This window comes from Acomys minous (genome assembly GCF_964271855.1).
Source record: "Acomys minous genome assembly, chromosome: 3".
Lineage (NCBI taxonomy): Eukaryota > Metazoa > Chordata > Mammalia > Rodentia > Muridae > Acomys > Acomys minous.
Window position 1 is genome coordinate 28,128,676 of NC_140485.1, and position 25,758 is coordinate 28,154,433.

Genomic DNA, 25,758 nt, shown 5'->3' on the forward strand with positions numbered 1-25,758 from the left:
CCCCTGCTCTTATCCCCTTCTGAAAGTGTACACTGCAGTGAGTGAGCTGCCTTACCTCTTCATGATGCCTGCAGTCTCTCATTCTGAGACCCAGGCTTAGAAGCACCATCTGCTATGAACTATTGTCATCTATTTCTATATATATACTCCCTGCTGTCTAAGCTGCCCTACATGGCAAGTAGCTTTGGTGATAATTAATTGTATTGCAGACACTGAGATGTCTGATTTACCTCAGAACTTCCTTTTGAGTTAATAGTTGGTGATATTTTTACTGTGTATTCTTTGGACCAGTAGCCTCAAGGCACCTGGGACTTCCTAAAGGTAAAAACACTCAGCTCTCCATGTCTGGCCAGGAACAGACCCCAGCTTAGAGTGATCCTCGTGCTTACGAAAGCCTGACTTACCTTTTGTCTTTTGCAATAGGATCAGTGCAGGCCCACAGATATGGAATTACACAGCAGTCAACCACTACTTAATACATAGTATATCTATCTATCTTATATACATCCTTGGTGTTTTTTTTTTCCCTTTCTGTATCCTTTAATATAAGTTATCTAGGTATATTAATTAATGTATAATTAACGTAATTATGATCGATGGTTAAATGTGCAGAGGTGGGGCATGAAGCTACCTGTTGACTGTATACTTCAGATTGCTGACTCAGGTTTCATGTGGGGTTTATCAACTTAAGCTCATAGGAAATACTAGCATATGCATGGAAACAGAAAATCTCAACCCTGGATCCTGAGTAGATACTGCCGTGACCCTGAGGGATGCATTGTTTGTTTTTTGAGGCAGGTTTTTCTATGTAGCCCTGGATTTCTTGGAATTCACTCTGTAGACCAGGCTGTCCTTGAACTCAGAGATCTACTTTCCTCTGCCTCCCTGAGTGCTGGGATTAAAAACATGTGCCACCATGCCTTTTTTTAAAGACAAAAATGTTGACTTTTTTAGGTCAACAGTCTCAGTAAGGCACAAAAGAGGTAGAAAGTGCATGGTGGCCTCTGCCTTTAGTTTAGCAAGGGTGTAAGGAAGAAATTAGTAGGCATTATGTATAACAGTGCATTATCACATAAAGATAAATTCAAAGCAAATTTTCAAACATTCAGTTGGTAATGTATAAATACTCTTAAGAGGGTAGAATAATTTTAAAAAGAAAATTTCCCTTTAACTAGACTTATCTCCATAAGAGGACCTTCTTTCACCAAAGATTTAGAGTGACAGAAATAAAGGGAATTTCTTATCCCTACTGCTTCTGGATGAACATGAAAAACGTGCAAGGGTTCAACCAGGCCAAGATCCAAGAAAACAACCCTTTTTTCCATTCTGTCATATTAAAATAGTACTTAGCTAAGACAGGGTCTAAAAGGCTAACACAGAGAGAGACTGTCTCAAAAAACCAAAAAAGAAAATAAATAAATAAGACAGGGTCTGAACCGGCGTGGTGGCAGACGCCTGTAATCCCAGCACTCAGGAGGCAGAGGCAGGTGGATCGCTGTGAGTTTGAGGCCAACCTGGTCTACAAAGTGAATCCAGGACAGCCAGGGCTACACAGAGAGACCCTGTCTCAGGAAAAAAAAAAAGACAGGGTATAGTGTTTAACAGGCTGGCTACCTGAGGATCATCTTGAACTTCTGGTCCTCCTGCATCTACTACCAAGAGTGCTGTAGGCATGTTCCACCACACCCTACCCAGTTAATAGAGCTATATCAAAAGAAGCGGGTGCCAGGTGTGGTGGCATTTGGTAGGCAGAGGTTTTTAATGTTGGCACAAGGTCAAGACCTGCCAGAACTTAATCCTCTCTTAGACAATCTGCTTGAAATCCCTCCCACCTTGTTAGCAACCAGCATGTAGCTGCCCCTATCCTTTACTGGTCTTCAGGCCCCACACTCTGTTTCTTCTGTGGTCTCCTATTACACTGAGCTCAAGGCAGACTGACTGACTACCAGCAATACACAATGGCCAGTAAACGGGGCAGGGGAAAGTATATGTTTGTAAACGTTCAATGAGAGAACAATCTCAATCAGTTTCTGGTTCGCAGTTGATTCTTTAAACTGTCTGCATTGGTCCTTTCTGCCACTCCATCAAAAGTGAAGCTGAGTGTCGGAGGCAGATCCAGAGCAGCCTAGGCCAATGGTTATCTGCCAGGAAGGTACCTTGCCAAGGCCCTGCAGTCTCCAGCTCTGCAGGCTGTGCTTTGCCCAGTCTTTGAACACTTGATGTGCCATGACAGGAAATAAAGGTGAGAAATCCTGAAGGTGAGTGGAGTTTCATTCTTCGGACAGCTGCAGTCAGGAGCTTCAGGTTGCCCTCTTCAGGGGTAACCAAATGCTAAGTGCTGGTTTTGCTGGCCACCCTGGGCTGGTGCCATCTATACAGTTGCAACCACAGGCAGCCTAGGCGTTTCTTGCCTCGGGGTTTAGAAGTAACTATAAGCATCCCAGGTGTCCTGGGCCTACATCGCAGCCATGCTATCTCCATGGACCAATACTAACTACCAAGGAAAGACGCTAGCTTGGCCACAACCAACGGCTGCTGTTTGATAAAGGAATTGAGAAGATGAGGAGGGAAGCCTGGTGCACCCAGCTCCACCTGAAAGCAGAAGAAAAAACTGAAGGTACAAACAAACCTGGAGCAGCCACTCTGGCTGCGCTGACTGGAGGTGCACTTAGATCTCAAGAGGCCTAAGTACTAGCTTTCCCCTCCCGGTGATGCAATTAGAGTTGGCCTGAGAGAGTAGAGAGCTGTGTAAGATAGGTGAGGGAGGAGTCCGTCTAGTTCCTAAGGACACCATCATCAGCCATAGGATATACATAAGTCAGGCTCTGGTGCTGAGAGCTTCACAAAGACTGTAAACTTGATTATTCCTCCCTCTTTGATTCCCCTTACTGTGAGCCTACTATGGCTAAACGGCCTGGCAACTAGGGATTCTATGCAGCAGAGAGAGCTATGCCATGAGAGAATGCAGTGTTACCTGGGCAAGGAAAATGACTCTGGTTATTTCTTTCCCCTCCGTGATGACAGGCTGCAGGACCCAGGCACTGGGCAGGATCTCTCCTCGGACTATTTTTCTGCTAGGTCTTGGCATGGATGTATCATACACAGACTGAGCTGCCATAATTGACAGGTGCCCCTAGGGACAGAGATACACGTGAGTCCTGCCTGTGTAATGACAGAACACGGACAGCTTTAAGGCTAGTCAGGATGGTGGGTGGTAATGCCTCCAGCCCTCAGCCACCCCACCTCATGGCACTTCAGCCCACGTTCACCCCATAACATTTTACCACCATAACATAGGCACCTCTTTGGCTTCCACGCAGACACAGCAGAAATCCCGCAGCTGCTTCAGCGCACAGAGTGTGGTATCACACACCAAGTACACTAGAAGGACAGAAAGATTGAGTACTGATCCTTCCATGTTCAGAAGTCTGGCTTTACTCAACACTTGGATCCCTAGCACAGACTGGCTGAGCAGTCTCGAGCACCCAGCAGTGCTGCTCCAACCCTCTACCTCTGACTCCGTGGCCAGGCTTTTGGAAGCCTTCAGGACCCTGGACTTACCCAGGCTGATAGTGTTGGTCACTCGCTGATGCAGCCTTGCTGTCTGGATGGGCTTGTGGTATAGAGGCCACAGAGTGGGATCACTCACAGCTGCCCACACATGAGAGAGCGGCTGGGACACCACACCTGCACCCAGGAAGCCGTGTCGAGTAGAAGAAAATTCCTTGTAGTAGAGCTGTACCTCCTGCTCCTCACCCTGGTAGCTTGGATACAAAGGAAGGTACAGTATGAGGTGTTGCAGGAAGCAGAGCAGAGGAGGAAGAGAATGACAGTGGAAGGACCAAAGCCCAGCAAAATAACTTACTTCCAGCCAGCTGTTGCCTGGCGGCTGAAGAGGTTGTGGAGATCATCTGAACAAGCAGCCATTACCTGGGTCAGAGGATAAAAGCCAGGCCTCTAGGTTCATCAGTCGGGTAACAATTACCAAATGCCCATTTGTCAAGATGAAGAGTTCTAGAAGCACCCATGCCTTGGTGGCCCTGATCTGCCTGCCCCCTTTCCTCTTCCTCCCCATCTAAGTCCAGCTGTATCAACAGAAGAAGAAGGAAGGAACAGACTCACATCTGCCATTGATGTGTTGATGATGTGTTTGGCCAAATCCTGGTAGGAGGAGGAGAAGCAGGTCCCTAAGCTGGATAGGCCAGAGAGAGAGCAGCAGCTGCTGCCTGGGGAGGCTCTGCGGCCTACAGCAAAGAGAAAAGTGGTGGGACAGTGGCATGGGCCAGAGAGTCTGGACCAGTTCATCCCTTAGACTCCATTCCCCAAGCTTTGTACTCACTGTGGGCTAAGCTCTTCCAGGTAGGCCCAGTCAGATACAGGTGACTGTTCCTCACTGTGGAGAGGACCCGCCAGTCCCCTATCCAAGTGTCTCGGAACTCTGGCACTTGAGAGTCCTCCTGCAGAACAGCGGATACTCAAAACACCTCTCACTAGCAACTGCAATGGGACTTCAGGAGGTTGGATGCCATAGTGGTGTCAATATGGCCCCCAAAGTCATACATTGAATGCTCTGGAAGCCTTCAAGCCCTTGGACTCACTCACAGTGATACTGTTCATCACCTGTTAGTGGCACTATTTGAAAGGATTAGGAGGTGTGGCCTCGTTGCAGGAAGTATGTCACTGGGGGTAGCCATGCCAGGCTCAGTGTTTGTCTGTGGAGCAGAGTATAGCTTTCAGCTGCCTCTCCAGCACCATGCTCCCTGCCATGATAATAGACTGAGCTGACACTGTAAGCAAAGCCCACCCAATGAAATGCCTTCTTTTGTAAGAGTTGCCTTGGCCATGGTGTGTGTCTTTACCACAATAGAACAGTGACTAAGACAGATGCCTCAAGAGCTTACAGCAGTAGACACTAGCCAGGAAGGCTTCCCTGCCCAGGCCACAGGCTTAAAGGATTGCTTGCAGATCAGCTGCCACAGCAATCAGGATAACCAGTAACTGAGGATGGAGCCCTCTACTGAATGGCCACACTCCAGGGTCAGTACGTGAGACGTCACCTGTACCTGTGGCAACAAGGAGGCCATCTCTGGAGGGGGTTAGTGTGGGTAATAAAGTGAAAATGAAAGCAAGGAGGAAGCAATGAGTTCTGGACAGCAAACCTTGGTCCTGGCCAGGTGCAGCACTGAGCCAGAAAAGCCACTGGGTCTCTACTGTCTTTGCTGAATACACTATCTCAACCAGCTCCTCAGTGGGAAGAAAAATGGGCAAGAGAGATGATTCACCAGGCAAAGCTGCCACCAAGCCTGAGATAGAACCAATACTGAAAGCTGTCTTCTGACCTCCACATGAGGGATGTGGGATGTGCATGCATATGCACACTAAATAAATGTATACTTTAAAAACGTTTTCCCTCCTCCCTTACTCCATCCCTCCTACTGCAGCAGATAGTCCTGAGTCATTTTTAGACCTGAAACCCTTAGGAGCCCTTTCTTTCTCCACCTTTCTCTTGTCCCTAGGTATTAGCATTTAAACATTCAAAGATGTCTTTCCCAGCATTGAGCTTCCCGGAGCCAGTGTTCTGTCATCTCCCTCGCACCTGCACAGCACCTGCCAGAACCTAGAACCATTTGCTTTCACCACTCCAAACCACCACCACCGTGGTCCACAACATTGTGGGGCCAACAGGACCTAAACCAAACGCACCCAGGAAGGGCTCGCATCAGCAGAGACCTTGAGAAAGCATAGATGCTACACACTTTCATCTCAGAAACTTCCTGCTGTGCGCCCACTCACCACAACTTCTAGGGACTGGAGGTGGCCTGGGAAAGCTGGGCTGCTGTTGTAACCAGATGTGACACCAGAAGAAATGCTTCCATTGGAGCTGGTACACAGAGAGCTGGAGTGGGCTAGAGTTTGGAGTTTTTCCTCCTCCTGGGAAGAAGACAGATAAGCTAGCTTCTGGTGACACACTCTCCCTACCACATCCTCTTCCCAGATCTGCCCTCCCAACCTCCACAGCTGTCACCACTCACCTCCCAAAGCCTCCGGCTGTAGCCTCCCACCTACTTTCCAGAAGCCACACTCTCCATGCTTCCCCACATCCCTGACTCCAACAGAAGCCTCCTCCCCCCACACTCTGGCCTGGGACAACAGTGGTCTGCTAAGGGCTGGAAGCAGAGCCCTGCACTCTCCAGGTGGATCACCAGACTCACAAACAGGCCAAGTGAAGGCTGTCTGGGTCTGGGATGTGGCTGTCCTAAGGCAGAGGACGCCTCCTTCCCCACCTTCAGCAGCTGGGAGATGATCTGCTGGCGGATTCTCTTCTTTTCCTGTTCAGTCCGCTCCCTGAGCCGATCCCGAGCCTGGGCAATCTCCAGCTTGGCCTCCTCACGGGCCTGAAGATAGTCTCGAAGCATCAGATCGATGTGGGAGGGAGGGTGGGCGGATCTTGAGGCTGGTTCTGGGATCCTAGGGGAGACCACAGGGTGAAAAGACACCGTCTAACATGGTGCGTGCATCAAAGTACTGTCCTGCCCGCCCCAGCTGGCTCAGCACAGCCTCCTGTTGCCTGCACGGTCATCATTTTACATTCTTAGGTTTCTAGAGAGCAACAGCCATCCTAAGTCCTTGGCACACAAACCTGCACACCTTTGGAGTCCCTCTGCCCAACACTTGCCCATGTGACTTCCCTCTGCCCATCTCCTGCACCTGTGCACCCCTTTCCCTCCTACAGATCCCACTCCCATTTGCCCCAGACTCCCCCACATCTACCTCAGTTTATCCAGAGGCATGGAAGAGCCTCTGGGATGTTCAAATTCCAGTCCCAGCTCCCACATGGGCTCCTGCAGTTGCCCTTACCTAGTGGTGGCCACGACATCTTTCCTCAGCTGCTGCAGGTACTCTCGGCGTCTGCTGGGCAAGTCACGTTTCCAAGTGGGGAGATCCTTGCTGGGCAGGAAGCTGGGTTGTTTCTGGGGACTGAGGCTTCGTGTTCGACGAAAGTTATAAAGTCGCGCAGTCCTGTCACTCCTAAGGGTCTCTACAGACTTTTCCTGCCTGAGACAAAATGTGATTGATTCCTACATGGCCTCCACCCTGCAGTCCTTTGACCTTGTGGAAAATCCAAGAAGAGCAAAGGGCAGTGCCAGGTTCCACTTCACCTCGCCCACTCTTCAGGCCCAGGGCTCTTACCTGGTGCGGTGCTCCTCCCAGGACAACACAGCAGGCTCTTCAGGAGCAAGCACATGCCCTGTCCCACTCTGCAGCACCTTCAGCAGGGCATCTGTCTCCCCAAAGCCATGGTGTAGTTTTGCTTCTGCGAGTTCCACACTGAGTGAGGGTTTCTGGGCCCCAACTTGTAAGGGGATGTGCTTCAATCCGAGCCACTCAGGGTCCTGGCTGTCGTTGTCAGAAGGCTGCAGGGGCCTTTGTGTTGGGTCTACAGAACTGGAGTCGCACCCAACTCCTAGATCCTCACTGACATGCAGCCTCCCACCAGGTCCATCCTGAACTCCATACCAGTTATTAAACTTGTTATGAACTGGGAGGTCCCTCAAGCTGTGATGCTGGGGACCAGGGGTCACAAGTATATGTGAACCAGGACAGAGAAGCCCCACAGGTTGGCAGGCCTGAGGAGGTTCTACGGCAGGATTTTGAAGCCCTGTGGTGAAAGAGAGAGGACAAGGGCGAAGGGGCTGAAGGCCTCTCCGTGAAGAGAGTCGTTCCACACTGGCTTGCGGCTCTACAATAAACGCTGGGCTCTCGTTCTCATTTGCTGCCCTGCCCTGCCACTGGCTTGGCCTCCTACTGCTTGGTGGACCATGCTCTATGGAAGCCACCTTCTCAGGCACAAAGCTGCCACCTAGCTTCGAGCTCCTGTGCCTTGGTGGTGGAGATGGCAGTCTGCTTTGGTCTCCAGTGGTGCTTTTGGGCTGAGGCTGCTGAGGGACCTGCCCAAAGAAACTAATGTGGACACTAGAGCTCTGCTGTTGGCCGCATGGGGAGCTAGGGTCAAGGGATAATCTCTTAGAACTTTCTAAGGAGCTCTTGCCTTCTCTATCCAGAGACTCAGCCTTCTGAGAGACACCGGATTTATCACTGGCTTGAGAATTATCCATTGGCGGTCTTGGGTCACTAACAGCAAGGTCTGAACCGATGTCAACCTTCTGGAAGTCTTCAGGAGGGTAAGCTGAGGGAACTGATAGAGCGCAAGAGTCTAGAGGGTTGCTCAACTCATGGGTGCTGGCACTAAATGTAAGGATTGGCGAGGAAGCCCTATCCACCAGTGCAGCACTTGATGGGCCCACCTTCTTCTGGGTGCTAGGCTCCTGGGTGAACTCTCCTGAGTGGTGGGACATTCCAGGACTGCTGACCACCATGCAGGGTTCCTCTGGCTGCAGGCTGGGAGGTGGGGAACCATCAGGAGAAGCTGGGGGGCTCACAAAAGTAAGGCCCTGCCCAAGATGTGCTTTCTGAAAGCTCAAGTGTGGTGAGGGCACAGGAGGGCCCTGCAGCTTATAGTGGCTGCTTCTGTCACAGAGATCTTGAGCTTCTGTTGTCTCGTCTGCCTCGCTCTTCTGAAACAACACTGGGCTAGCTCCCCTTTTTTGAGTCATGGTGGCGATGCCAGAGTCTATCACTTCAAGGATCACACTGACTTTTTGAGGCTTGACTTCTGGGGCCTGGAAGGGCAGAGGAGGTAAGGCCAGATCTGTCTGGATGGCCTCATCCACGGTGGTCTGAGTAGAACCGTCCATTGTGACGGCCTGTGGGGCCTCATCTGGGGACTCATTCTTGATTTTCTGCTCCTTTGGGACCACACTTGGCTTTGAGAGACTCCCGAGCAGCTCTGAAGTGCTGTGCAGAAGCTGTGAGAGGTGGAGAGACAGGTTGTGCATGCTGGTCCAGGAAGCCAGCTCAGAGTCGGACATTGTGCTGGCATTAGTCTGGGCAGAGATATCAGTGCAACTGGAGTGGAGCCTGCAGCCCAGGCAGTGTGTCCCCTGCTCAGAGGCACTCGTCCTGGCCTGCCTCGCAGCACAGCCTGTCTCTGATGGGCAGGGCAGTACAATCTCATCGGCCTGTGCTGCAGCACTCCTCCCTGCCAGAGGCAGCTCACTCCTCAGAAAACCTATTTCCTCAGAAGGGCCCTTGGATGGGGGCTTCTTGGCAGAACCCAAAGTTGGGGCAACTCCCTCAGAGCCAAACAAGACACAGGGCTCCCTCACGGCAAGCGAGGAACTCCATATTTCCCAGCCTTTGTTTGAACTTTGGTCATTCTCAATACTACTGTGTATGTTTGATAGATCACGAGTTTGGGCATAAGTCCTGAGATGGGAGTGAAACGGGGACCTTTTGTCTTCCAGGGCATTGTCTGTGCCGGGGCAACAAGCCATATCTGATGGCATTAGGCATTGGGGTTTCTGGCTACAAGGGACATCAACTGCACTTCCAAACACATACTGCTTCCAGCCAATATGCACAGGTCCCTGTGGACACCAGGGCAGGACATAGGGACTTATGTCACTAGAACCAAAGTGCAGCGTTTCTTTGTCTACCTGAGAGTGACAGTTCTCTGGCATACCCTGGACACTCAGTTTATCTGGCTTTCCTTGATGGGCCTGTTCCAAAGTACCAGGCATCCAGTTGGTCATGAGATCAGGCGTTGGCATACATGACACAGTGGTAGACGTTGGGTAAGGAGGAAGGACAGGTCTCAGGGGCTTGTGACCAATGAGGCTACTGTTTGAGTTACATGAAGCTTTTGGACTGCAATCCTGGGTTTTTGGAGACACTGAGACTGGCTTTTCTGAGGAACAACCTCTGAGATGTGGGCCCCACAATCTGTTTGGCCCCTGTGCGTCTTCATCTGTGGGGGAAGAAGGCTCCACACTCAAATTTAGTTTGTGAAGAGACCGAGATGAGCTGACCACGGAGAGCTGAGTCCTAGGGGAATAGCTGGTAGTCTTGGGACCAGGGAAGACTGCAATCACAGGGAGCGCGTGCCTGGGACGGGGAGCCAGGTGCTCCTTTCCAGAGCAGAGCTGGCTAGGAGTTTGGGAAACAGGCTGTGAGGGTTCAGTTTGCCCCAAGGGCAGAGAAGCTAGGTCTTCAAAGTCTGAAAAGAAAGTCTGGGACACAGAAGACTTGGTCACAACCATCTCCTCTCTTTCACCGGCTCTACTCTGAGAGCCATCAAAGCCATCCTTATCAGAAGGTCCTAGATGCCTAACTTGGGCGTGGTCTTGGCCGCCTTCTAAAGCCTGGTCTCTTTGTTGCTCTTCTTCCTCCCACAAAGTCTCCCCCTGAGGTTGGCAGGGATGTTTTAACATGTCTACAATGTGACCGCTGACCTCAGCGGAAGGTTGTGTAGAGCAGCATCTGATGGTGTTTTCTAAACGTCCATTCTGAGCTGCTGTCAGCAGCTCACCACCCACAGATCCTTCATTTAAATGACGGGCCTGTGGTCCCCGAGGCACTGCAGGGGGTTCTGCCTCGGCTTGTGCTGCCTGTGCATTCTCACCCTCAGAATTATCCTTCAAAGTGCTCAGTGGTTCAGAGTGCGTGCCTGTGGGGCTGGATGGAGAAGCATCCTCGGGGATAATACTGGCCTTCCTCCCTGAAGTCTCTTCCCCAGCACCTTCAACTGACCTTCCTCCAGCAACTGTGTGGGTGAGGCAATCTGCCCTCGCTTCAGAGGTGGAAAGGGAGCTGCAGCTGTAAGCTGGAGAGGAGACGGCAGCTGTCGTGGTTGGGGTGGGAATACGGCTATCTGCAGGCCCAACGTCTCCATTAGCATGTTGGTGCTTGAGGCCACGTTCCAAAAACACTTGAGTCTCTTTGGGAAAGCTCTCGATTGTTCTATCCACTTCATGGGCCCTCGATGGCACTATGAGGGGTGAGCAGACAGGATGTGGAGCAGCAGAAGGGGTTCCCCTCCTGGGGACACCATCTCTACAACAGGGCAAGGCAGAAGGAGAGCAGTAGGGATGAACAGCAGGTTGAGAACCACCTAGTTGAGGGCAAGGAACAGTTCTGTCCTCTTCCTCCTCATAAGATGTGTCAAATGTCCTGCTGTCTCCAGTGCTCCCCTTGAAGACAAGGGACTCTTCTGGGCACAGACCTGGAGCCTCTTCTCTAACTGCACTGGGATGCAGGCTAGGTCTCTGATCTAGCAACGGAGTCGACCTTGTATATTTGCTGTCAGCCCCACAGGCTTCTGCCAGGCCAGAGCCAACATTTTTCCAGTTGACAGGACGCCACACGTGAGCTTCTGCTTCAACCTTTCTGGGGACGCTGGGCTGGGCAGCACATGGCTTTGGGCTTGCCTTCGTTTCTTCTAAGCCCGTGGAAGTGTCCAAGCGATGAACACGGTCTTGCTTAGGCCTTGAAAGGCCAGCAGCATTCCCAGCACCACAGACCACAGGCTGACACTCAGCACAGACTACTTTTCCTTCCTGTGAGGTTTCTGAGCTCTCAGCCAAGCCTCCTCCACGGGTGCTATCTAGACTTCCAGGTTCCTGATGCTCCTCCGGGATCCTGTCCTGCCCACTGAAGGATATACCCTCTGCTGTTTCCCGTGCAGCCAACTGACTCTGCCTGTGCAGAGTCCCACCAGGATCATCACAACAAGTTTGAGAAGGTAAAACTGACACTCTCTCTGATCCCACCCTCATATCCTGCTCTACAGGTGGTGCAGAAAGAAGCCTGTCTGAGGCCAAAGGATAAACAGAGGACAATGTTCTAGATGTTTCCTTCTTTTCCTCTTTGACTTCAGAAGAATCAGGCCATCTACTTGCTCCCCAGAATTGCCTTGTCTCTCCAGTACCGCATCTTGTGTCTAAATCTGAGACGGTGTGAGAGGAAGCGAGCAAGTGATGCCCTGGTCCTCTGTCAGTTTCAGGGTTAGGCAGATGATGAAAGCTCCCTGCGATGGCCTGGGCTTTCCTTTCATCAGCCAAGAGGTCTACAGGCGCGCATGGGGGTGGAGATGCCATGTGCAGTCTTTGTGCTTCAAGCTCGTGCCTGCTGGTACCCGACCCTAACTTAACCACTTGCTTCTCAGACCTACCAGCAGCCTCTGACAAACACGTAGCTTCTCGTGAAGGCTCAGAAGGAAGGGCTGTCTGCTCAGTTGCAAAGTCACTAAGCTTCATCCTCTGTGCTTTGGCCTGTCTGATCTCTGCCAAGATAGCCAGGCATATGGAGGCATGGGCAGAGGAGTCTAGTAGTGGCAGAGGCTCTGGATCAGGTGCCCTCAGTCCAGACATGGGTGTTAAGTGAGCAGAGCTAGCAGACTGTTGATCTCCAGATGTCTCCTCTGCCTTCTGCCTTTGCTCCTCCCCCTGGTCACTATCTTTTTGTAAGAGGAAACTGGCCCTCTTCTCAGTCTGCCCTGAGACCCTGTCCAAGGAACTGGTTTTTATTTCTTTTTGTACAGTTGCCTCAGCTTCAGAACCTAAGCCTTCCTGGGTGGTCAAGCCTGTTGAAGTAACTCTGAGGTCCCCTTTCTGGTCTCCCTGGGGGCTAATGCTTACTGTTACCCAGTCCTCAGCTTCTAGTAAAATGCTGTCCGGTATAACAGATTGACCATTAGTTCTCATGGCCATAGGCATGACAGATCCACACCAGGCAGTGTGTGTGGTGGAAGCTTCCTCGGCAGCACTTCCCTGCGGGCTACAGCTTCTGGTCTCCCCACTGTGATCCTGATGCCCTACTCCAGTTGTCAAACAACTCCTAGTAATTTCCACCATCGTAGGCTCTAACATGTGCTCAAGTGAAGAGATGTCTTCTGTATCAGAGGCATGCAAACAGCCTCTTGGTAAGCTTGGAGACTGCATGGGTTGGGTACCACTCCACCCTCCATAAGGCTGAGCTGCAGAGAAGCCTGTCTGGTTGTGGAATGCAGAGATGGCCTGCTGGCTGAAAAATGCGCCCTTACAATGCTGGCTTGGAGCAGGACGTTTCTGAGTTGACAAGACCGTACTCTCTTCTTCCTGTAGGCTTCCTCCCCTTTTCACGGTCATCTCCCCAGCTCTCCCTTGAGCTTTTGCGCCCTGCACTTTTGAATCACCTGCGAGTTCAACAAGTTGGCTTTCCTGAAAACTTTCCAAAGTCTCTGGTTCCTTGAAACTTTCCAAGGCCCACGCCTGGTCTTGGAAGTTTGCTGTTGCTTTTAGAAGCTCATCATCCAGCTCAGGAGATCTCGCTGTGCTGGGCTGCAATGGCAGAGTTCTAGCTAATGCTTTCCTTCTCCTTGAGTGAAGGGAAATGCTGCTAGGCTCTCTGACGGCTACACCTTTGCACACAGAATCACATGGGTCCCTGGCAAGTCTGTCTTCTGGTGGTGGGTATGAGTGCTCTCTCCCAGACTGCCTCATTTGTGCACATTCCCTTGGTCTGCAGGGGCAGCCTAGGAGTTTCTGGGCCTGGGCATCATTACCAACAGCACTGTTACCCTCTACTTCCCTAGCTTTGCTGTCTCCTGTACCATCCTCTACCTGTATTGGAGAAGATGGCTGGTCCTCAAAGAACAAATGTTCCCCAGAGCTTCCTGGCATCAGGACATGGTCAGGGCTCTCCTGGTCCTGTAGGTCCTGGAGCATGAACTCTGTACCTAGCATGTGGGAAGCGTGAAGACCCTTATTCTGCCTGGATTCCATTTCTAAGATGCCAGTCTCCAGCTGCATCACACTCCGGATGAGCCTAGCCATTTCATCGGCGCTATTAGCTCCTTTGCTCCATGTCTCTTCTTTGGACTTCATTTCCTGGGACTGCCCGTGGGCTTTGCACTCGCTGGGCTTCCTTTCCTGAGAGCACAGAACATGATGGCACCTCTCACAGGTATACTGGGCTCCTGGAAGACTGAACTCTCCTCGGATGTCTTTGGAAATCACTTCCCTGAGAAGCGTGGTTTCCTTCCTCCCCTCCCACTTGTGTGTTGGACTTCCACCTCCGGCCGTGGTCACAGGGCTGCTTGCTCGACAATGGAGAGATCTGGGCTTCAGAGAAACAGCAGTTTCCTCCGGTATGCCCTTGTCCAGGTCGAAGTTGGTGATTTTACCAATGAAATCAGACCTGACTCCAGAAGTCTGACTGGGCACACCACAGGCCTGTCTCTGCAGGAGGGGCTCGCTCTGTTCTTCCAAGCTTGCTTTGGAATCACAAATGAAGAACAGAGTCTTTGACTCAGAGCCATCAAAGGCAACACTGCAGTGACACCATGAGGAGGCCCCTTCTCCTTCCTCGTGTACTGAGAGGCTGTACTTTTTATTTAAAATTCCAAGTTGATTTCTACATTCACAAGCTTTTAGGCTAGTAGGAGGGAGATGATGTCTGTTCCCAGCAACAAAACTGTAGGCGGGATCATGGTCCTCTTCCTCTCTCACATTTCTAGAGCAGTCCTCCAGTTCTTCAGGACCTTCCCCTGGGTCCAGATCAGTTGGCTTCTTTGTTGTTGCCTGTTCAGATGAGTTGATCTTAGAATTCTGGCTTTGCAGCAACTTGGGCAAATTACTCTTCCAGTGGGCTTTCTGGAGGACTTGATAGCTGTGACCACAGCCCCAGGCTTCCCTGGGTGGTGGGGACGGTACCCAGGCTTCTCTGGGCGGTGGGGACAGCACCCAGGCTTCCCTGGGCGGTGGGGACGGTACCCAGGCTTCTCTGGGCGGTGGGGATGGCACCCAGGCTTCCCTGGGTGGTGGGGACAGCACCCAGGCTTCCCTGAGTGGTGGGGACAGCACCCAGGCTTCTCTGGGCGATGGGGACGGCACCCAGGCTTCTCTGGGTGGTGGAGATGGCACCCAGGCTTCCCTGCAGGCGGGAATCTCTAAGGCAGTTTCTGTCAAGGCATCCCTGCTTTTGGTTACATAGAACATTTCCAAGGCAGGTGGCTGCAGGGAAGATTGAAAAGGAGCTGCCTTCTCTTCCAGCAGGGGGTGCTGGCTTACCAGTCCTGGCTGACCTGCAGTGTTCTTCCTGAGAAGAGCCCCATCTTGAGGCCAAGGGTCTACTTCAGTGGCTGAGTGATGATGACTGTGGCAAGTCCTCTTCTGGAAGAAATGCTGCCCAGAGGAAGTCATCAGGCCAGGGTTCCTGCCACTCTGAAGGCGCCCTTCCAAGCCGGCCCGATTGACTCGCCATGCTTCTGTCATAGAATCGGGTGCCTTGTTTCCCGCTGTACAGGCCTGTGCATTTATAAATCCAGAAGCCAGTGGTTCTAGGTCTGCTGGGCACGCCCCACTGTAACTCACCCTCTCAATGGTGCTGTCGAGGTCAGAAGCACACTCTAAGTCGGCCCACGGGTTGTCATGGTCTTCCTCTGCTTCTAAGGGCCTGGCTTTGGATAGGTGGACTGAAAAGTGGCTGAAAGTTAAATTTCTACATACTCCAGGGCCAACTGGCAACTGAGTATCTACTTGATCAGACGCCTCAGCCAGGAAGCTGGAGTCTTCCTCTAGGAAGGGGAGGGCTGGCCTGGGCTCCCCTACAGCCTCCAGAACAGAATTAGAGAGGTCAAGGAGATACTTTTGCTGAAGGGCAGCCCAGTCCTTCTCATGAATGCTGCCTACGTGAGTGACTGAGGTAGCAGAAGGAGCCGGCACACTCAACATCTCAGAACTGTGGGACTCTTCAGAGACAGCCTGGTAGGTCAGGTCAGGGACTTCTCTGCCCTGAAAGGCACCATCAGCTCCCGGCTGAAGGAGCTTTTGGCATCCACAGACTGAGGGCTTAGATGTATCAGCAGCAGAGGCTGCGTACAAATCTGAACTGCAGGATGGCTCAGGACTGCCTCGGGGACTACATGGCAGGACTGTACCTGGTGGCTTTACTTCTTCGATGTTTAGCCAGTGTCTAGGCTTCTCACCATGGGGCTGAAGTTCATGAAGGTCAGGACTTAGGCATAAAGTATGTACAATCCCTGAAGGGCTGCTGGGGTTGACTTTAGAGTCACAAGAAAACCATGAGTCCACAGATGCCAGCGGGCTTTCTCTTGCAAGCTCCACACCTTGCAGAGAGTTGGTTTGTTTGGAATAGCTTGCCTCCATCTCTGACTCAGCCTGCTCACAATAGGGCTGAAAATGAGGATTAAGGTAAAATGATTGGCTTTTTGGCAGAAAGACATTCACCCCGACTCCCGTTCTGTGGCTGAGAGGGCTAGGCCTGTGTGTTGCCTCCTGATCTACCACAGGCAAGGCAGCCTTCTGCAGGTGCCAAAAAGTCTCTGTAGGTGCCTCATCAGCAGAACCAAGGCAAGGCTCCTCTTGTCTGCCTCCTCTCAGTCCGTCAGCATCGATAGGGCTATCCAGAGAAAAGCTCCTGTGTGACTGAGTACATAAGCTGCTGTCTGAGGGCCTGGAGAGGCCCTTCACAGAGGCTGAAGTTCTGGCCCTTGAATGCCCACGGTCCTTCGTAGAATACTCACCCCCTGAGTTTTTGGGGGGGCTTTGGAATCCTTTTTCAACAAGTGAGTCCTCAGACAGTTGACTGTTGTCACTTTCAGAGCCCTCTGGATCTTGGGGATCCCAGTTCCCCTGAAGGCCCCGTGGCTTCGGCAGCTCCCTCGGAACTTTTGCATAGACGTAAGAGAGAGAGTCCACTGAGTAACTGCTCTCAGTATCAGATAAATCATTGTCCTTTTTCTTCACACAATCCACTGTGGGCCTCAAACCTGTGGAGGAGGCCAGGGTGTCTGGATCCCATGCACTAAGCTGTTTTTTTAAAGAACTGCCACAAGGTAAATGAGAGACCTTTCTGGCAACGTCTCTGACCCTAGCTGCTAGCACCCTCTGATGCTTCTTTGAGGCCCTGCTTGGAGGAGGTGGTTTGGCTCCTGCCTGAAAAGTCTTGCCTACTTTTCTATGGCCAGCTGCTTCCTCAGATCCACTGAGATAAGAGTCAGAAGCGGTTTCCTTAGGAGCCTTGTAGGTCCCACAGCTCCCTGCTTTTGGCCACCCAGTTTGCGTGCTGCCGGAGGCTGCTGATCCCTTAGCTCTTCTGGGCTGGGCAGCAGGAGGCAGGGTCCATGAACCATCCCTTGGCTTCAGCTTCTTTGTTGATTGGCACAGTGTCACTAAGCTCTGAGAAGACATCTGACAGGGCTCCCTCCCCAATGACTCTGTTTCTTGTCTATTTAGAGACTTGCGGCTCTCAGTGAGACAGGTGCCTAGGGTAGAGACTCTCCTTCTGGTTGAGGCTCCCCTGGTTGGAAAGAATTTCCTCCAGCCTGATGGATGAAGGCCGTTCCTGCCCAGGCACTCTGTCCTTGGAGTGTAAGCACTAGCCCGGGGAAGGGTATCTGCTGAGAGAGTTTTCTCTGGCCCTTGGTGAGTTGGGTCAGGCACAGGTGGTGACATGGTGGAAGGATCCCAGTTCATGAGCCCACTGTGAAGATAAGGAAAGCCATTTCAGAGAAGTAATGTCCCTCCATGTCCTGTCACTTTGTTAGCTCTGAGAGAGGTTGGACAGCAAACCAGTGTCACCCTCTGTGTCCTACAATCCTCAGATCAATACATACAAAAGCAGACCACTGACAATAGAACCCTGGCTTTCAGAGGTCTCAAATGCGCACTGTCACTCAATCACCGCCCCCGACTGCTTTGTCTTGGGAAAAGGTTTAATTAAATTATGTTTTAAGCAATTGGCTATGTGAGGAAAACAGGAACAATTTTAATACTATAAAAAATCAAGCAGATAAATCTATGAAGTGGTACTACTACAGAACTGACCCATTTTGCACACTGACAAAAAGAAATAGGAAAAATGATTATGGTAGGAACGTGAGACATTTAACAGCAACAGGCAGTTTATAAATCCAGTTAGACCTTGACATGGAAAGCCAAGGCTCACTTCAGGCAACTTGAGGAACTGAGTGGGACAGAGGTTTTATATTCTATCAAGCTATGAACCTTAATCTTGGTAGGTATGAAAGAATAGCTTATATTCTTACAAGTATGTACTTAAAGATACAGGGTTGAGATGACATAATGTTGCCTTAAATACTTTGCAAGACAGGGTAGTGGGATTACAAAGTGACTGTGGAACTTCTTTACAATTGCTGGAAATAGGTGCTGCATAGTCTCTCAACGTTTTTCATGTTTGAAATTTTTTCCATAGTAAAAAGTTGGCTTGTCTGCCAAGCTACTTAAAGAACAGAGAGGTGAAAAAACACAACAGTGACACTGTGAGTCTTCTGAGCAGGGCCAAGGATACACAGACTAGGACCCAGGTTTCCACTGCAAGAATCTGGAAGATAATACACCCTCATGGCAGCAGACAGAGTGAAGAAGCAGAGGAGACAGATCCAACCATGGACCTGGGAATCACGTGTCAAGTCAGGAACAAAGCGCCTGTGGGATGAAGAAAGCCTGTTGCGGGCAGGGTGATAATACGGTAGAGGTATGACATATAAGAAACTCTATCTGGGCCGGGCGTGGTGGCGCACGCCTTTAATCCCAGCACTTGGGAGGCAGAGGCAGGTGGATCTCTGTGAGTTCAAGGCCAGCCTGGTCTACAAAGTGAGTCGAGGACAGCCAAGACTACACAGAGAAACCCTGTCGTGAAAAACCAAATAATAATAATAATAATAATAATAATAATAATAATAATAATAATAATAATAATAAAAGAAATGAGCTGGGAACCAGAATGGCTCTGAAAAAGTAAGAAGCAGCCTGACTGTGGAAAAATATTCAGACAAAGAGAAGCCAGAGAAGCAGAGAAATAAACGCCATCCACCTCATAGATGGAGTGAAGAGTACCGCCTGAGAAGCTGGAGTGACTCCAGCCATGGCTCCTGGAGCATCACTGGTACCTGTGTAGCTGGGGCGGGCGTTGGCTGCAGAGCCTTTGGAGGGTCAGGGAGCTGTGAGTTGCCCTTCGGCTTCTACACTGAGGACCTGGGCCTGAGATGTCAGAGATGGAGACCAGCCCTGGGGCCTTGGAGGCACCATCATCCTGGGTGCAGTAGAGTGCCCTGTACCGCTCCAGTCTCCTCTGGGCCTCCAGCAGCCTCCTCTTCTTAACTCTCTCCAGCTGGAACGAGACCTTTTTCCGCCTGACGTTCCACACCGGAGCCCGAGACGCACGTCTCTGCAAGCGCTGCAGCTGCACCACCCTCTTCTGGCTTTGGACCAGTAGGGATGGTGGGGGCTGAGGAGCTTTTGGAAAGCAAGCATCAGGTGCCACAAAGGCCTCAAGTTCTTTCTCTTCCTCACAGCTGGCTTCTCGCTGTGTCTCCTGTAAGCTGGCTAGCCAGGTCTCTTCTCTGAGCAGCCACTGCTGGTCTGGGAACCAAAAACACCCAGAGAGAGAAGGTCAGCATTTCCTGCCTATGGCTGTCTGGCTCAGACATCTCCAGCCATGGCCAGAGCAGTGAGGAGTGAAAAGGGTTGAGCAGAGTGACGTGGCAAGTGAGAGCTATAGGGCCTCCTTACTGAAGGGGAAGGAAAGGAAGACGTGTAGGCCTCAATGTAATGGTGGACAAGTGGGATGGGTGGAAATGCACAGGCAAGGGCGCCATTGGAGGGAGTTGGCAGAGGGCACATCATTCTGAGGGGCCATAGAGAAGCCCACTTGCTTATTTCCAGCCCCTCTGTGTGAGCTTCCGGTCTCTAAAAGAAGGGAGAGAATGCCCAGTACAAAAGATTCCATCATGTCACAAAGACAACAAAGGCCAGAATACAGAGGCTCAGCAGCGTCACCCAGGCGAGACTGGTAAAGCCAACCCCTTAGACAGGGGCACCTACTGTCTTTCCTCTGACGGCTGCTAGGCGTCCGGGCCACCTCCAGTTCCTTCTGCCCTCCACCCTGCCCTTCGGTGACTCGCTGCTTCAGATCCTCCACACAGCACTGCTGTTGCTCAGTCTGGGCTCTGTGGGGTCTCTTGCCCTCTCCCGATGGATGCTGGTCCTTGTCACACCGCTCTTCCAGTGCTCTCCTGTGACAGAAAGTCCAGGGTCACCCAAGCAAAGCAAACTCAGGACAAATGGGAGGGAAGCGAGTACCTCTGAGAGCACTCTGAATTCAACAAGGGAGAGGGAGAGGACCAGCTTGGAACAAATAGGTATGTCATCACAGGCAGCTCATGACGTCACAGCACGGGAGCAGAATAGTCCTTACACTACCATATTCTTGGAATTGTGGGGGTAGCAAAGACCCAGTTCACTCTCAGAAGGAAATTGTGAGAGTAAAACAGATTTTTTTAGTTGTTATGTTTGTTTGTTTATATGTGTGTTTTGTTTTTGAGGCAAGGTCTCTCTGTGTGGCCTTGGCTGTCTGGGACCTCACTATGTAGACCAGGCTGGCCTTGAACTCACAGAGCTCCACCTGCCTCTGCCCTCTGAGTGCTGAGATTAAAGGCATGCGCTACCATATCTGGCTCATAAGGAAATAAGAGTAAAAAAAAAATGTTTTGGCTGGGTGGTGGTGGTACACGCCTTTGATCTCTGCACTCAGGAGGCCGAGGCAGGTGGATTGCTATGAGTTCAAGGCCAGCCTGGTTTACAAAGTGAGTCCAGGATAGCCAGGGCTACACAGAGAAACCCTGTCTCAAAAAACCAAAAAAGAAAAAAAGAAAAAGAAAAAGAAAGAAAGAAGGAAAAAAGGATTCATTTTTTAAAATCCAGAGGAAGCCATATATTCTAGAGACTAACAGGTATATATATTAGGAGCTCACCCACAGGTGCACCAGGATTTAAAGGAACTGTGGGAAAGTGAGGCTTAGAAGCAGTACTAAACATGTCTGCTAACACTTTCCAGTTAAATCTTGTCAACGGGGGAAACACATGTCTTTCTGTGAGAAGAGAGATGAGTTACCAAGCAGAAGGCAAATCCAGGCATGGCTACATCACCTGTCAGCTACAAACTCAGCAGCCAGTGCAGCATTTTCAGATTACTCATGGTAATGCTCGAGCCTGTGGTGAACGTTTCATTTTCAAGCCACAACACTTGCCCAAGTCAATCTGGACCAGATTTGTTTAGACCTGGGCTATTATACCAATCCCTCCTACTTCCATTCTGTTACAGACTAAGAAACAGACCCAGGAGCCTCCACTGGTACAGGCAGCAGCTTCTCACCTCTCCTTCCAAAGCACAGGGCAGAGACCCAGTCTTGAGGCAGTGACATCCCCATCCAAGTCCAGCCATTCCAAAGAGCTACTGCTGCCAAGAGCCTCTGCAACCTGGGAGACAGAGAAGAGCAGTGGGCGGTGGGGGTGAGGGATGGGGGCGGGGGGCAGTGTGGGAGCATCCTCAACAGCCACCCGGAGACTGCAGCCCTGCATACCTTAAGCCTTCGGTGGCGCAGCAGAGCAGCCTCGGTTGGGTGGTTAAAGCGGAACTTCTGTGCTTTCCCCAGCGTTATGATAGCTCCTGAGGACAAGAGCTCAGTCTGTGATCATGCTCTCAGATAAACTGAGATGCCATGAGATGAACTCACACCTGCAAAAAGCTGATCATTTAACTAAATTGATATGTATTAATTACACATCTGACAGTTATAATCAAATCAGCATCAGGAGGAGTTCCGGGTAGCAGAGTCGGAGACACTTCAAGAGGCAAACTCTGAGTTCAGCTTCAGAGAATGGGATGTCAATAGACTAGTACCAGAGGCATACTGACACAGAGTCTTTACAGCACACTACCGAGAACTTTAAAAAGACAGGCTTTATTCAATCCTGCCCTATGCTCCCATTGTCACAGATGAATAAACTGAGGATCAGATAAACAACAGTAAATTTCCATGAGCCATTCTCTACTCAGGTCCTAGGGATGAGGAGAATCATTTTAGGAACTCTTCAGGTCTCTGGGTCCAGAGGCTGAATAACCATGGTTGACGCTTGCTTCACGGAGCTCTCTGAACCCATCAGATTGAAGATGTCCATCATGTATCCAGATACACCCAGGGAGGTAGGCAGCCCTACCTTGTGTCAGCCGGCAGGAAGCAGTGACCTCACGGCCATTGACTGTACAGCGTGCCCCTTGGGTAGGCTGGAGAATGACCACCCCACAAGTGCTAGTGATTGTGCAGTGGTCTCGCTCAATCCACTGGCCCTGAAGAACTGAAGAGGAGAGGGTAACTTGAGTGGGGAAAGCATTCAGGAGAATGCCTCTTCCAGTTTTTACAAGACCCGACCCAACATCGGCAACGTTTCCCATCCTAACAGAAAAGGAACACCCACCACCTGAAACCACCAAGAGCTGAAAGCCTCTCCCTGTGTAAGCCTCCTCCTTCCAGGTCCCAGACCCAAAGCTAGGAGCAGAAAGAGAAGCAGACCCTTCACACTTCAGAGACCCCTTTCCTCTCCAACACCATCAGCGTCCTTTAGTAAACCTTTCAGGCACCAACGGCTGCTTGTGTGTCACACTCAAATGTGTAGTCACCTACCGATGTCCTGTTCCTGGTCTGAATCAATCCTTCCTATTTTTGTTGTCCCTTCCTATGGGGAGGAAAGAAAGAAGCTATTTTAATAAGAAAAAGAGACGCAGCCGTGCCGTGCGAGCACAGTCCCCAGATGTCTATAAACCCTGTCTTCCCACTCAGCAGTTTCAGAGCCATTTCCCAAGCTCAGGCTGTGCTGACCTCCCAACCACTGGCCCTGCAGTCCAGGCCAGAGATAAGCAGTAACACTAGCAGACATACACAGCACTGCCTGTCTGCTAAGCCCAGCGAGTGCTGACAAACTCCTTTCTGCCCCGTGGCCTGAAGTCAAGGAAAAGACGTAGCAGCCGGTCAGAAATGTCTCTTCTCCCAAGCAACTAAGGTTAGTGTGGCCCAGGTTTGATCCGGGAGATTCAGAGACTTCTCCTAAAGGTTTATGGATTGTTACCTTCTCGCTCTGCAGAGGAAGCATAATAGACGCCACATTCTACGCAGGGCAAAGCACAGCTAGGGGAAGGTGTCTCTAGAATCAAAAGGAACTGGAAGAGAGTAGGAGAGCACAGGCAACTGGTGTTAATACATGCACACTACTGAGTTAGCGGAGGACGGGCGAGGGCCTTTGGGCCCTTGGATTATGACATTCCACTAAAGACCATGCAGCTCCACTAGAAGGCAGTGAGGTAACAACAAAGATACTAACTAGACAGTGTGTCGTCATCATTTCTTAAGCAACCCTTTGCTATGTCCCACGTGTATTATGCTGAACATTTTGTAGCCTTCATCTTACTTCCTTTTGATTGCTTGTTTTTTGAGCCAGTAACCCACTAGGTAGCCTGGGCTGGCCTTGAACTCTCAGCTTCCTGCCCCAGTCTCCCAAGGGCTGGGATCACTGGCACTGACAATCATGCTTGGCTTTATTTAATTCATTAACAATCCCAAATGTTGGTATTACTGTAGCCTTCTTGAAGGCCAGAAGTTTGAAGCTCATAGAGAGCAAATTGCCTTAAAAACCCATTTGCAAACCCAAAGCATACAGGGTGGTGGTGGCTCACGCCTTTGATCCCAGAACTTGGGAGGCAGAAGCAGGAGGACCCCTGAGTTCAAGGCCAACCTGATCTACAGAATGAGTTCCAAAACAGCCAAGGCTACACAGAGAAACCCTGTCTTAAAAAACCAAAAGAAAAAAAAAGGCTAAGTAGGAAAGTTGTGGCTACAGTTCAGGTCTCTGCATTCCCTAGCCCATGTTTTTTTTTTTTTCCCAGCCTCTCCATGACACCTCTCTAGAGAGAGGTTTTCCCAGTGACTACAATCACCGCTTGGCCACACTTCCAGCCGCAAGCACAGGGAGACTTTGTAGTTTTCCCAAGACAACGTGTGAGAAGAATCTGGGGAGCAATAAAGTTCTGGCCTTTCTGTGTGCCCTCTACCTCTCCTCCCTTATACTAGCCAATGGCTGCCAACCTTTATCAACACTGCCAGGGGAGGCGTGTGATGGCTGACTTGACTGCCAACTCGACTATATCTGGAATCAACTAAGTCCCAAGCAGCTGGGCATGGGTTTTAGGATCCAATCAAGAAAAGTCCTTCTGAAGCCGGGCCACACCTTTAATCCCAGCACTTGGGAGGCAGAGGCAGGTGGATCGCTGTGAGTTTGAGGCCAGCCTGGTCTACAAAGAGAGTCCAGGGACAGCCAGGGCTACACAGAGAAACCCTGTCTCAGGAAAAAGAAAAGTCCTTTGCTCGGATCATTTGAGGTGAGGAGACCTGCCCTGTGGTAGTGTAATTGAGAAGGGTCCCCTGGGGCTGATGTTTAAGTGCAGGGTTCCCAGTTAGTGGAACTATTGGGGAAGAACTAGGAAGTATGGCCATGTTGGAGGAGAGATGTCACTGGGCTTTGAGGGTTCAAAGGTCCACACCAGGCCCAGTCTTGCTCTCTCTCAGCCTGCAACTTTTAGATCAGAGGTGAGCTCTCAGCTACTGGCCCAATGCCATGCCTGCCTGCCTGTTGCCGTGCTCCCTGCCAGGATGGCCACTGACTAACCCTCTGAAACTATAAGGAAGCCCCCAATCAATGCCTTCTTTTCATAAGTTGCCTTGGTCATGGTGTCTCTTCAGAGCAATTGAGCGGTAACTAAGATACACTCTAAATCTGGCCCACGCCTTCTGGTGTCAGAGCATCCAGAGACACGGAAAGAAGCTCTTCAGCTCTTGCTTGCTTGTGTTCATTCCTGCTGGCAAAGTCATTCACCCTGCTGCTGAGGCGTTCCTTCTCTAGTAGCGCATCCTATTTCCTCATGACTCCAGTGCAGACTGAAGACCAGTCTCCACAGAGTCCATGTGGACTGGACCACTACTGGGAGACTGTCATTGTTGGACTAGCTGGACCACTGCCTATCAGCCACTCTAATCCCTGCCCCCTTTACACACACACACACACACACACACACACACACACACACACAATCACTTCTGTTCCTCTAAAAACTAATACAATCAGGTTAAAACTCTTCATGTTGGGGGCTAGAGAGGTGGCTCAGCGGCTAAGAGCATTGTCTGTTCTTCCAGAGGTCTTGAGTTCAATTCCCAGCAACCACACTGTGGCTCAAAACCATCTATAATGAGATCTGGTGCCCTCTTCTGGTGTGTATATGTAATAAATAAAATATTTTTAAAATCTTCATGTGAGTTCAGGTACTCTTGATGTTGGGGTGCATTCCTCTCAAAGGATAAGGGCCACAGACTATCGCAGAATTATGACAAAAAGGTGATGCTCTCTCAGACAACGAGCATTGAGGTGGCCCCTGTGTTTGCTGGTCTCATCATCTCTTTCTGCGGGCAGCGTTAGTGACACAAAGGTAATTGTAAGCCATTACAAGGTATCCGCCATTTCCGCTGTATCCACTCTTCCTGTCCCCTTTCTACCCGAGGAGCTTTCCAAGGTGGCCCAAGAGAAAACTGTTTCCAGTGTATTACCAGGGGACTAGTTTCAGGACTGTGACAAAGTGAGCAACTAAACAAACATGCACAGAATCTTGGGTCATTACTATTATATAATTACTTATATATATCAATCAAAACAAACCATAAGAATAATATGGGATGGAGCTGGAGAGATGGCTCATCAGTTAAGAGCACTAACTGTTGCTTTTCAGAAGGACCCAGCACCCACGCAGTGGCTCACAACTGTTTGTTATTCCTGGACTAGGTAATCCAATGCCCTCACATTGGCAGCTGTGGGTACCAGGCACACACATAGCACACATACATTCATGCAGGAAAAACACCCATAAAATAAGAAATACAGAACAGCTACAACAAGAAATATGGGGCCACAGAGTGCAGAAGTGCCAGGCTCAGGAATTAACTAAAATGTCACTTCA

The 25,758-nt window shown here is 50.6% G+C and overlaps 1 protein-coding gene and 1 long non-coding RNA gene across 6 annotated transcripts in view; one reads left to right on the forward strand and one right to left on the reverse strand.

Moving 5' to 3' along the window:
* Positions 1 to 128: 128 nt before the first annotated feature.
* Positions 129 to 25,758, reverse strand: part of STARD9 (StAR related lipid transfer domain containing 9) — a 90,178-nt gene continuing 64,548 nt past the window's right edge. For 3 of the 5 annotated variants that reach the window (XM_084776285.1, XM_084776284.1, XM_084776286.1), the window contains 16 exons: positions 22,385 to 22,436; positions 21,921 to 22,058; positions 21,284 to 21,369; positions 21,076 to 21,179; positions 19,746 to 19,936; positions 18,812 to 19,283; positions 7,192 to 17,382; positions 6,859 to 7,056; positions 6,285 to 6,468; positions 5,794 to 5,931; positions 4,340 to 4,457; positions 4,123 to 4,244; positions 3,866 to 3,930; positions 3,302 to 3,764; positions 2,975 to 3,133; positions 129 to 2,592 (listed from right to left, as the gene is read on the reverse strand). In XM_084776285.1, coding sequence (XP_084632411.1) covers positions 2,491 to 2,592; positions 2,975 to 3,133; positions 3,302 to 3,764; positions 3,866 to 3,930; positions 4,123 to 4,244; positions 4,340 to 4,457; positions 5,794 to 5,931; positions 6,285 to 6,468; positions 6,859 to 7,056; positions 7,192 to 17,382; positions 18,812 to 19,283; positions 19,746 to 19,936; positions 21,076 to 21,179; positions 21,284 to 21,369; positions 21,921 to 22,058; positions 22,385 to 22,436 — 12,783 coding nt within the window. In that variant the 3' untranslated portion in view covers positions 129 to 2,490. Of the gene's footprint in view, positions 2,593 to 2,974; positions 3,134 to 3,301; positions 3,765 to 3,865; positions 3,931 to 4,122; positions 4,245 to 4,339; positions 4,458 to 5,793; positions 5,932 to 6,284; positions 6,469 to 6,858; positions 7,057 to 7,191; positions 17,383 to 18,811; positions 19,284 to 19,745; positions 19,937 to 21,075; positions 21,180 to 21,283; positions 21,370 to 21,920; positions 22,059 to 22,384; positions 22,437 to 22,826; positions 22,914 to 25,758 lie in introns of those variants that run through there. The other 2 variants (XM_084776288.1, XM_084776287.1) reach the window with 2 other exon arrangements.
* LOC311594525 lies at positions 19,826 to 25,014 on the forward strand. Its single transcript, XR_014778118.1, has 3 exons — positions 19,826 to 20,062; positions 20,758 to 20,899; positions 23,641 to 25,014. It is a non-coding gene; the product is annotated as an uncharacterized lncRNA (long non-coding RNA).